The 13,397-nt window shown below is 36.9% G+C and overlaps 1 protein-coding gene across 1 annotated transcript; it reads right to left on the reverse strand.

Annotated features, from left to right (window-relative positions):
* Window positions 1-193: 193 nt before the first annotated feature.
* Window positions 194-12,142, reverse strand: timp2a (TIMP metallopeptidase inhibitor 2a; the record flags this gene model as incomplete). The annotated part of the gene is made up of 5 exons (XM_046853906.1): window positions 194-2,585; window positions 2,739-2,863; window positions 4,520-4,628; window positions 4,719-4,819; window positions 11,857-12,142. Coding segments are annotated over 5 exons (819 nt in total), but the record flags the coding sequence as incomplete, so codon positions are not given.
* Window positions 12,143-13,397: the final 1,255 nt, after the last annotated feature.

The following is a 13,397-nucleotide window of genomic DNA, read 5'->3' on the forward strand; positions in this document are numbered from 1 at the left end:
TAACAGCTGGTTTGGGGGATCAGAGGGTGGGACACTGATCTGTGCTTTGTATTGGATAAGAGAAATCTACATACTTCATGCTGCTTTGGCCTGTTTGCTATGTGTAATTAACCCGACATGCAGGCATCAGCAAAGTTCACATTTTACTAGTCTGAAACTTGTGACCAACTGAAAAATCAACCACACAGCCAAATGTCCTTTAAGAGTTTTATTTTTTTTTGCTAATACTGTAAATTTGCCCAACAAGTGAACATCCACATAGGAAAATACACAAAGCTTCAAAGACATGCATAGTCTGGTTCTCATCAAACAACTTCTCTCTCATGTGGTTAACACACAAGAGGTTCTGCATTATTGTACTTTCAGCAAATCTTTAAAGAAAAAGACAAAAGGCTGGTCCAAAAAAAAAAAAAAAAAAAAAATCATAAAATAAAGGTTATGACAGTAAAATATAGAAACATAGCAACATCAAACATTTAAATTATGCTGTTTATATTTCCTTATATCTAATACAATGCTGCAATGTAGATATAGCATGATGAATATTAATCACTGCCAACAATATTCTTACATTAGATTTATGTAAGTATTTATATGTGGTCAAGCATGTTCATGGCAAGTTATAAAAACCGGTTGAAATAAGATTTGTCTTAAAGCTTTTTTCATTTAAAGCACAGTTTCTCCACAACACTAACAACGGTTTCTTTAACACTGTCAGCCTTTAAACAAACAGTAGCTAGAACTAGATTAGGCATCAATTTGAGTATCCTTTGAAAGCTCGCTTGTGTTCGGCAGACATCACTGTGTTCATTTTATACAGCTTAAGTACCTTAAACAAATACACAATGTAGCATTAGCATTAAGCATCAATCATCCCAACCCACTGAAAAAAGAAATGATTGCTCTCTTTTATTTCACAGTGGTCTGTTCCCTCCCTCCCTCCCTCTTTCTGTCTGTCTCTCATTGTGCTATGGTTCACCCTGTCAAAATCCATAGCAACTACTACCCTCACACCTTTTTTCTTTCTGTCACATGACTTAGCAGTGCCCAATCAGGGCACTGTTACAAAAACATAATTCACTGCGCCTTCCTTTCAAGACAGCCAATAAACTGTTTATTGGCAGCGCTGAGAACAGACCACCTTTCTCTCCTAATGCAGGAGAACGTGTATGTATTCTAATGTGTCTGCATGCTAATCTAATTGGTCTGATGACTGAAGGGCAGAACTGGGGTGTCCCCATTTCCATGGCAACTAAATTCTTAAACAGCCCCACTTGATTAAACATTCTAGTGGCACACCAATTTACAAACAATATGCAGAGGCTCTGATGACATGCTAAATCCAAGGCTGGAAAATTCCTATCAAGCATTTCTTAATGAAACCTTACTATCGTATGTCCTGCAGGAACATCACAAAGTCATTTGCAAAAAAAGCATAAAAGGCATTAAATGGCATTCTAAAGACAGCGAGAAGACTTACAAAACCCGAAAGCAGGATTCAGTTCTGTAGCGTTTTCTACAAAGTGCAATAAAAAGTTCAATAAGGATTAAGAGCAATTTTAGAGAAATTATTTGTAAAAAGGCAGATTATAAAAATAGCACAAACAAGACAAAGGTTTACATGTTGCAAAAGAGAGTTTTAAAGGAAGATAGAACGAAATGAGTAAATATCAAACACGTAAATAACAAAAATGAACACACTAGGTAAGCTGACATTTCTTTTACACAACACATCAAATCAGAAAGAAACTAATAATGTTATAAGCAGTGTCAAAATGATTATATGGTATTGTCTTATCACTCTCTTATTTTCCCTAAAAGGGACGCTCTGATTTTTGGCTAAAAACAAACAATACAGAAAAGAAGATGCAACTTATCCCTATGCACTACCATTCTTAAATTTGGTCAGCAGCAAAGTATAAGCTCCCAGCCCCACTTCCCCCTCTTCACAAATCAATGTGAAATGACTTTGGTCTCTAATTTTCAACCCATGCACACTTCTTTCAATAATCGTCATTTGATCTCAGTCAAAGTTTTAACTCTCTGGGAAGTCCTGCCTCACCATGTATTTGACTCGACCAATTAGCATAGCTTTGGGAAACATCATTTGAAAGAGTGAAAAATGTGAAATGAGCTTAAAGTCTGCAAAAGTTTGCAGACCGAGAAGCCATTTCGGTCACAAAAACAATTAAGTGCTTTTAGGGGCAGAAAGTATTCATAAATAAGGATTGTCCATCATGTAATGTTGATGACACAGAATACAAGCTATTTGAGCACTTACACTGACCTATGTTCTAACTTAACTGTAAATCTATTCTAAAGTTTGTTGTGGTGGAGTTTTCGTTTGTTTTGACTAATCGCATTGTAAAGAGATGTACATGAATTTATTATGGGTCTTCGTTGTCCAGAAACTCCTTCTTTGGTGGGGCACTTCCACGGTACCAAGCACACGAACCATCTCCTCTCTTGATGCAGGAGTAGTGTTCAGACTGGCGTCCATGAATGAGCTTCTCTGTCACCCAGTCCGTCCACAGGCACTCCTCGGGGCTGCTGATCTCACAGGGGAAGGCAGCACAGCGGGTGATCTGGTCATAGCAAAAATAATCAAATTAACCATAATTCAATAAAATTGTAAAGAGCATTAATGTTGATCATTTGAAACCTGTGACAATTTTGACCATTATTTTGAACGGTTGAAATGTTTTGTGTGTGTGAGACAGAGCTGTTATGTTCATCACCTTGCAATCGCAGCCCATCTGGTAACGCTGGCTCAGACTCTTCTTCTGGGTGGCACTTGTGGACTCCCAGGGCATGATGAGATCACACAGAGTCACATGCATCTTCCCACTGCCATCTGCCTTTCCTGGAAAGTGCATGTCAGACAAAACAATATGTAGACATAGCAGTAGGTGGAAGTAGCAGCTGTAAAAATAGAAAGACATAACAGCTGTCCATAAGAGTACACAGTAAACAAAGATAAAATCTTGCTTGGATTGGGATGATAACTCTAGCATTTTAGTGTCAGCTAACCCATTTTATGATTTTTAAATCTACTAAAGCTCAAGTCAAAATTCTGATTGGGTAGAAAGCATGTATAAATAAATGTATTATGGGTGAGAAAGAGAAAAGGAAAAAAATCCTTGTGATAGAGCTCAGATATCATTTTTGGGGTGACACCAACAATGGCCTGCATTTTTATTTCTATTTGAAGCACAATATTGTTATTGTTATTAGGCTGTAATGAAAATCACAGCTTTATATTATTGTGCTCATTCTAAATGCATTGTTGTTTCTATAGTAGCAACTTTTTCACAGGGGATGCTACACATCATTCAAACTTAATATAGAGAAAAGCTTTCCAAACAGATGTTTATTTAACATTTATGAAAGGAGTCTACAGTGTCAGCATTCAGAGACAAACAGAGATAAATCCACTCCAGAAAAAACTTCAGGGTGGAGGACATACAAGCAAAACAAGATTCTGATGGATATATAGATAAGCCAGGTAGAACAAAAGATAAATAAAAGTAGCTTGTTATTACTGGTGTACAGCTGACAAACATGCCATGAGTAAAGCTGCTTAATGGTTTGATGATCATCTTATGGGGGGGGGAGGGGAGGTCAGAAAGTCAATATGCATAAATGACTAAAGCAGATAAAAGTATTTAATCCACGACACAGAATAAGTAAAAAAGAATGAATATGCTATACAAAAAAATTGCATAATTGTGCTATTAACTGACAAACTGCTTTTTTTAATATACAGAACTAGATAAATGGGTGTCTAAACCCTTCCCCCAGTTTGTGTGCTGCATAAATTGAGGAAAAGTCACAAGACAAAAAGCGCTGTCTTGGCAAGCCAATTTTTAGAGCTCTATGGAATGAATCTTACATTTCAACAACAGTTATATTAACTATTGTTTTAAATGTTAGTTGATCTACTTTGTTTGAAATGCTCTTTCCATGTGTGATATTATTTCTACCTTTTCTTCATATAGTATTTTTTTTATATGCTGTGTTTGCACACTGAGTATGGCATGTGAACTTTGAAATCACAACCTCAGCAGTTGCTGAGAGCTTCAAGCCCAGTTTCCCTCATTATGGTACCCCCTCCTTCCTTAAACCTTCAGCTTTACAAGGCAATTGCTACCTTGTGCAGCCCTCTGCCTCGTCCACTCTGTAATTTGGGCTATGCTGAATCAGTCTAAAATGGAGAAACCAGAGGATGTCTGTCTTCATACTTTCATGACCTTTCATTTACTCTGCTGTTTGATCAGCAGCTCATTCAGTTCACAGATGAGAGCAATCAAATATAAATATAAATCTAACACTGTATATGCAGCCAGTCGTTGTCACTTCTAACCACCAAGCACCAAGATTTGGCTGTCCACTAGTGCTCTGTGGCCACTCGGGTATTAATTGCACCTTCTGGTTTTGAGTTTGCTTGTTAAACATCCTAAAATGACATGCTATGCCTTCACAAAACACTATGCACACCACTGAATTTCACACACACTACCTGAAATGAGGTACTCCTTCTTTCCATTGGTGTCCATGGTTACCCCACAGACAGCTGAAGAAGGTGCAGTAAAGATCATGTCAATGTGCTGGTCTGGTCCTTTGAACATCTTGGGGAGAAAATACACGTTTAGGAGCTAAGCCATATATTTGTGCCTTAAGAAAAATCAGAGAAACCTTTTTTTTTTTTTTTTTTTTACCTTAATCTGCTTGATGTCGTACTGGATCCTCTTAATAGGGTTGCCATAAATATCATTCCCAGCAGTGATCTCTTTTCCACCTACCACCTTTGCTCTGATTACTATTAAAGTAAAAAGACAAATTAAAAAGACATTCAATAATTTAAACATCACATTTATGTGGATTACTTTTTTAAATGTGTGCAAGGTCCCAGTCAGAGTGCATTTAGCTTCATACACACAATGCTCCCCAGATGGTCTGGATCCACTGTGACCCTAACAAGGATGAAGCTTTCTGAAACCGACTTAATAGATTCCCACCTTTCCACATGACTAATATGACTACTTTAATCATAAAAGAAAAAATCATGTGTATACCACAACTTGTTAGTTTAGGTTAGGCATATAATCATGCACATGTCTCTTGGCCCCTTGAGAGTCATCATTTCTCTGAGGCCTTGCCTAAACAGCAGAGACTAATTTCTCTCACATAGAGTCATACCCCCTATCCCAAATCCCATTTCCTGCTGTCTTAAGCTCTCTTTGTCAGATCAGCCAACATGTGGGAGCCGAGCCTGCACACGAGGAGCTGACACATGGCAACCTTCCGCTGACTCCTCAGTTTTCTTGCTTTTTATATCCCTTTTTATTTTTTCTAAGGCTCCTTCATAGTTGTCAAAAAGCTGTTTGAAGAAGTAGGAAATAGTAGCAAATTTTAACAGCCAAGCAACTAAAGCTTCTCAGTCCCACCCTCTGTAACATCAGCACATTCAAGTTGATGTGTTATGAAACCTGTGACCAAACAGTGATGAGAACACAGCCCTCACATTATTATAAACAATGATGCAACCCCATAATACAGAGACATGCACATACACAGGCACTCACCCTACTGAACTCTGTTTGTGTGTTTGTGAAAAGGTAATGTTTGATTTTGTGACTGTTGACAGTTGTAAATGCTAATAACAAAGCATAGTATTTTTATAGTACTATATTTAATCTTTGTATTTAATGTGGTCAGGCAATATATTTCTGAAATTTGTAAAGGTTATGACCAGAAAAATGTCATAAAAAGATTTAAGATCCCACTATATACTTTAATAAATGGTGGACTGATGGTACGCCATCATAATCTTGTTTTTTGTTGTGTCTGGGTGGTTATTACCTGGCAAAAGCTTTAACCAGAATGCCAACAAAGTCATTGCCAACAGCCCAATATATTTATATAAATATATAAATATATTTAATTTGGAATAAATATAGTGGGGAAAAAAATGCAACCAGTACCAACTCAGTGTAGTCATGCTACTAATCATAAATATGCTTTTCTATTTGAACAACTGCTATGTTTTTAGTGAAAGTTGACAAATGGGGGGAAAAGGTGATACATAAAAGAACAATAAAAACCAACATCAAAGGACTTCCTGGTAAAATGTTCCTATATATTTTAGTGTAACACCTGCAGATGGAAATAGATAGCTTTGCAAGCAGGTTTTCATTAACATTCTAATAACTGTTTGTCCAAATTACAGACCTCTTTCGGTCTTCAATATAACAGCACACTCAACAAAACAACCCAGATCAGCAGATGAGTTGACAAAGTATTAAGACATCAACTGAGCTACTTCTGGACTCTGGCATTGTCTCCTCCTTAGCATCACTGTTTGCCAGCTGCAATGATTTGCCATGTTTTTTGGCAGTACTTTTTATTCTAATGGAGAGATATTCAGGAACACTGTCAAACACTAATGTAAAAACTCAGAGCAATAAGAAAAAGGAATGGCTGGGCAATATTTGTAGGGCAGACAATATTACAAAGAGATAGAAGTAATACAGGTCCTTTAAAAAGGACAAGATTAATGAGTGAATACAGAGGTGGAAGCGCAATGGAGGGAGTCGAATAGAGGAACGACTCCATGGTGTGCAACAGCTGCTGTTTTTGAAGGTATTTGCTCACCATGGAAAATATGAGGCCATGGATATAGCATGCAGAGACAAAATAACCCGGTGAAAAAAATTTAATCTCTCTCTCTCTCTCTCTCTCTCTCTCACACACACAAAAACACACACACACACACAACACGCATGAACCTCTTATTCCACTATAATGGTTTCATTTTATAAGCTAGGAAAGACACAAATTTGAAAAGGACATGGCTCTTTAAATTGATCAAAGTTCCCTCCAAGTTTTTGTGTTCAGGTCAACACTTTCTATGACTAGCAACTTAGACTATGCGGCATGCAAATATACTACAAGTACAGGTCAAACACAGGAAAGTATAACCAATAAAATGCTAAGCATGATCTATTTTTTCACTGATGAGTCATTCAATTGCATTAACTGTCTAAAAGAGTTATAGACTATTTTAAACCATTGTCTAAACATAGAGGCTATTAGTCTTGTAAGTGGGCAAAACTCCTACTGCAATGACAAAGCAAAAATAATATCAGTGAAAATGCCCTATCAGATGTACGTTATGAAATTTAAACGAGAAGGCCTGTATATAAGATATTTGCAACATCAGGACCATGCTATAACTTGATATGAGTCATAACTATTCTGAAGATTAAGTGTTTTTGACTTTTTGGCAAAAGGCTTCTCAGCTGGGCAGAAAATACTGTAGGTCTACTGTTTTTCTAAATCTTTCACTTAATATCCTGCCAGTATGCTTTGTACACTATTTTTTGCAAAGTTTCCCTTTTCAGTGTTTCAGCCATATTTGATGTGTGAACTTATAAGCATAGTACACAATCTTTTCTCTGACTGTCCCATATTTCTGCTCCCTGATAATCGTGTTAAAACCCACATCTTACATATGCACATATCATAATCACAAAGTCATAGTTTCCATGAAAGCATACCCACCACGAGGACCAGCCACATCCTGAGGTTGTTCCATTGCACAGCTTTTAGCAATCATGACCAGTTCTGGGCCTCAAATAGCTTCATTCACTCCTACCTTTATGTCCACCACTCTTAGACACCAAACAGTCACGTGGCAATAGTCAATAGTGCACAGGCGAATGAAACAGCATCATCTTGGTATAATCACTACAAATTGCATCTGTTAGTCTTAAGATGTGCAGTATATATATATATATATATATATATATATATATATATATATATATATATATACACACACACACCAAAACATCAGATGCTGCAACACAGAAAATATAAGAGAAAAAATATGGTGCTATTACACAAGTGCAGCATTAAAGTTTATTCACCAGCCAGAAGACACACGGCTGAGCATCTCCTCTCAATCTCTGTCTGACTAAGTCTCTTTAATTCAAGCACTCATGGATTCTGACACAACAAAACACAGTAATTCAATCTCTCCTCAGCACTGTGTACTTGCCCTTTTCACAGTGCGAGTTCTTGACGGCTCAATGCCAGTTACAGCATTAGAGCTCTTACTTGTGGTTGGATCATTTATTGTCCCATGTACAATATATTTGTGCTTAATTCACATTTAAACCCTTCTCTACAAACCAATGACAGAATATAAATTGGCTATGGGGATAAGCCAGTTATTTCTTTTTTTTTTTTTTTTTTGGATGAGTATATTATTATTTTTAATAATATAGGTTTTGTTAAACATTTTATAAAATTAAATTAATTTGAATCTCTACGCTATAGGCATGTGTATTTTATCTTTATCGCTAAATAATTTAAATAATAATTAAAATAGTCAAATTTAAATGATAGTTCAGTTAGATAAATTGGATGATTAGTTCAGTGGGTTTCTTTGTGATCCAAAGCCAAATGCTTGACAAAATACTGTACATCTGCATGGAGCTTGAACTGCCTTCAAATCTCAACTCAAAACCAATGTTTTGTTAGCTTACTTACTCCTGAACAGATTATTGATCGAATATTGCATTTGTTTTGGCCAGTATAAATATTGTCACTAGAAAAGCCCTTTTCTTGCTACGATATAATCAAATACTAAAAAATATTTATGCTGTGAAGGCTGACTTTGTGAAACATAAATCACTAGCATTGTTGTTTCAGCTGTCTTACCATTGTTAAAGCTGTCATCTGCCAGAAATTAAAAAAGCAAAACCATTTTAATCATGTCTGTACCATCTTCACAAAAGTGGATGGTCTGAGAGCTGCTAAACTGTTTGACTATTATCTGGCTAGATTTGAAAGAGCTGCAGGATGACTCACAGTGAGAAAGCAGCTCAATGGTTTCATCTGCATTGTCACTGTGGCTCCTAAATAAAAATCTATTGGTTAGACAAGCAGGTTTCTATGACATTGGGGTTAACCGCCATGGAAAATGACTAGACAGGACATCTGATGGCTGAAGACTGCCCACGACCCAGGACAAACAAGAAGAGAGTAAGAGAGAGGATGTGGAAAGACAGTGAGTTCATTCAATTTAGGATGACAAAGTCTCAGATACATTTTCCAGTCTCTGCCACAATACACAAGTTATAGATATGGTACAAGACAAATATAAAAAACCTAAAACTGAAATAAACTGAGTGCACAAAATCTGCAGCAGGGTAAACAGGTTTTCAGTTATCTGCACAATGTCACACAGTCTTGTGAATGTTTCTGAAGTTCATGTGCAGCTGGAATACACATCTACACTATGCCTAGCACACTGTGTTCAAGTTTTAAATCCATTGCTTGGACAAAGTAGCTGAAACAGTGATTCCAAATGAAGAATGTAGACATAAACATTTCAGTATTTTCCATTTAATAATTAGCTGCTTCATTGTCAGATTTCCATTTCCCATTGCCAGCTATAATTAGATGTTTGGCGTGTATCTACAAAAATGCTTAGAGTAAAAGTGAGTGGTCATAAATCAACATTGGGCTTTTAGTTTTGTCTTTGCTTCTTCAAATCATAAGACATTTAGATAGAATCACACTTCATGGTTTACTGATGGCTTCCTCACAAGTATTTTTAACACAGTACAGTTAGCTAGTGATTTTGTGATTAAACACAAGCTAAAGTTTTGTATATTTAAGAAAACTAGAACAGATATGAAAGGACAACCAGTTATATTAGCAGTGTCTCAGTAGAATATGTATTTCTGAATCAGAGAATGTATCATTTTAATTTGTATCTGTAGAATCGATAAATATACTCAAGATGGGATTCATCTGAAAGTATTAGGTACTTTTTGCTAAAAAAAAAAAAAAATATGACATTATACTAAATGGTTATCTAGACATTGATAAACAAGATTTTATTTTGCACAAATGTTCTTAAAACAAACAAATGGATAAGGTAAACCCCAATTTCTGAAAACATTCTATAAAACAGGGGCTTTTACTCCACATATGTATGCATGCATGAAATAAGTCAATGACGCCCGACAACAACTCTGTTACTGACAATAAATCTTGAAGAAATCATGACCAGGACGTACAACAATGTACGGTGCTATCAATAAAATGTGGAAATAAAAAGAAGATTCAGTCAACATGCAAGCCTTACTGCATGTTTTTCAATGACACATTAACTATGCATTGTAAGGTATAAAAATAAGCTGTGTTTTTCTAATACGTTTCATTTGAAGGAGAACCAAAAGTTAATAGGGCTGCAGTGACTCCGATTTGCAACCGCCTTCTTGCCCATAAACAGCATGGTTCATTAACATTGAGGTCAATTTGGCGGGAATAATGGCAACAGAACTGAATGACCTCAGAGGGTAGATTAACAGATATTAGAGGCAGGCCGCTATATTATTGTCAAATTTGACACCTAGCACTGCTGTTTACCGTCTGCTGTCCAAAGTCATAAAACTAGTGACCATCATAGAAGAGGCCTTAAATTTAACTGTTCACAAATGGAGAAAGAAACACACACACCCACTCTTGATCCAAAAACTCCAGGTTTAGTGCCAGTAAGCTGATGCAAAGCTGGAGCAAAGAGAAGGAGAGGGCTATTCTCACCATTTGAAGAATGCCTCGCATATTTCTGAAAGCTTCTAGATTTTCATTGCTTTTTCCTCTCAGTCAAATCCAAAACTGTCAGCCAGATGTCAGAAGCTCTCAGACGATTCCACGTCCTTTAATAAGAGGGGTGTGGCACTAATCAAACTATGCCCAATGAGCCTTTTAAAAACACCATCTAAGAGAGCCTGGCTGTCTACTTTTCCCTCCTGTTATTTTATCAGCTCACAGAGAAGCTTGGATTCTATTCCAGTTGCTTGTATCAAGTCTCTGGACATGCTGTCCCAATGAATTAAGCATGAGACTGGTGGGAAAGCCCCAGTGGGACATAAAACATTCCTGCAATTTTTCAGACTTTACAAGCAGTACCTTTTAGCTTTGAGAGCAATCATTAGCATCCATAAAAATAGGGAATATGTGGATTTGGTACAAGGCCTTAGTCTCTAACTATGCCAACATTCTCTCTATTTCCCTATGCACCAGAACATTGATACATCAGAAAATGTATACATCAACTGATGCCTTTTGTGGTCTTGTAATTCATGAAGACATGTTGTTCTGGTTATTACATATCTCAAAGGCAATATTAATCAACAACAGAACACTTTTTGACCACATTTCTGATGAATTTGATAGCCTGCAACTAGACAGTGTGAAAAAACAGTCCAGCAGCATGGTGTGAATGTGTCATACATGTGCTGTTTGGGTGCTAGTTTTAGACTGTTATTTAAACTGAATCTCGTTCAGATCCAACCAGGACACTGCTACACAACAGCTCCATTTAATTCATTCAATATCACCACCTTTTTGCTTCTGGAAATGTAATCATATGTGAAATCTAAAATACTCAAATTATATAACAATATGAAAGTATGAGCCATTGAGTCCTGCTTTCAAAATTGGAGCTCGTTTGTTTATGGCAGTGGTTAGAGACAAAGCCTATGAATAGAAAAGATCTTTTTAGTGCATTTATTTCCCATGGGCTCAGGTAATTGATGATTTAAAAGAAATAGCTGCCCATGTACAGGACTACGGTGGGTATATAATGAAGAAGAATCAAAACAGCAGAAACCCAGTATGAGTAAACTCTTTATAAACAACCCCATTATCATCATCATCATCATCATCAAAACAGCCAAGAAAAGAACGATTGGTTTCAGTCTTTGCATCAGTAGCAATTACTCTTTGCAGTGAGGTTTGTTTCAGGCCTTTATCTTTTCTCTTCTCTCTACTTACCGATGTCGGCATTACAGAACGCCTGTTGAGGATGCACAGGAGAGCAGCTGCAGGCTTCTGCTATTTCCTCCACCCGATAGAGAATCAGCAGCAGCACGGTGGCCACAAACCGCTCAAACACGCCATCTTTTCGCTTAGTACAGCAAAAAAAAAACACAAATAAACACCGCGCTGATGACTGAATCACCGGCCCCGTTTCAGTTAACAAACACAACAACAAAAACACCACCACAACAACAACAACAAAAAGTAGAGCGTCCAATGCGGCCGCGCTACGCCTCGGTGATTAAAAAAAAACTGCACGGAATCGGTTTGCTGATAATAAAACACACTTTGCTATACTGTAACCTCTCTGTATTGCTTCACGGGTGTGTTTTAGATTGAGCCCAGAATCATCATGCTTTTAGTCAGTCTGTGCTCCTCCTCCTCCTCCTTCTTCTTCTTTTTCTATGACCAGAGGTGGGCGCTTCCAACACACTGCTGGAGAGAGAGCACGTTTTATAGTCAGAATTTGTTTAATACAGATCCATTTAATAGACATTTGAGACAGAAATAGTTTTTACCGTATACACAGGCACACTGACATGCTAATAAAAGTGTTCTGTGCAGTAGCATGGCTGAGGGTTTTTAAAAACATCAGTGCCTCTTTTGGGTTGAGAAACAATCCACCAAGCAAAAATATCCAACTGTGCAAAAGCTGTGCAGTGGTTGGGAACTGACAATGATGAAACAGATCTTGAGTCTATCACAAATGCTATATCTTTGTAGTGAGTTCCAACATTATCCTGATGGAGACTATTACAAGGCACTATTCACATACTAAATGGTAAATAAATCTCCATACCTGGTGGCAAATATGTGAAATTCACTCACAACTACTCACAGCTCAGGCTTACACCCAAGACCTTGAATCATTTAGGCAGTAAATACTATTAGTGTATATATATATATATATATATATATATATATATATATATATATATATATATATATATAGAGTAGTACACCAACCACAACACTAATGTAGCTCTCAAAGTAAATCAGATATATTACTGAAATATACCTAAATTGTAATGAGAGAAGAGATTATGCAGGCCTTATCAAAGTCACCATGTACATCTTGAACTCCAAACTGTCATGAAAAACACAGATTAGACTGCTGCTGACTACTCAGTTTAAGTCAAGTCAAGTTTATTTCTATGGCACAACAGACATTGTCTTAAAGCAGCTTTACAGAAATCAACAGTCAAGGTGAATGGTGTGCATTTATCCCTAATGAGCAAGCCGTAGCGACTGTGGCAAGGAAAAACTCCCTTAGATGTTATGAGGAAGAAACCTAGAGAGGAACCAGAATCAAAAGGGGAACCCATCCTCATTTGGGTGACATCAAGAGTTTGATCATAAATCTTTCAACAGTTTAAAATCAAAAGACTCACAGGAAAGAAAACTAGTTATACAACACATCAGTCAGTAAATCACTACACTTCATTATCTATATTTCCTCATGGGTTAATAAAACTCAAGTACAGCATTCTTATATT

This window comes from Silurus meridionalis, chromosome 7 (genome assembly GCF_014805685.1).
Source record: "Silurus meridionalis isolate SWU-2019-XX chromosome 7, ASM1480568v1, whole genome shotgun sequence".
Classification (NCBI taxonomy): domain Eukaryota; kingdom Metazoa; phylum Chordata; class Actinopteri; order Siluriformes; family Siluridae; genus Silurus; species Silurus meridionalis.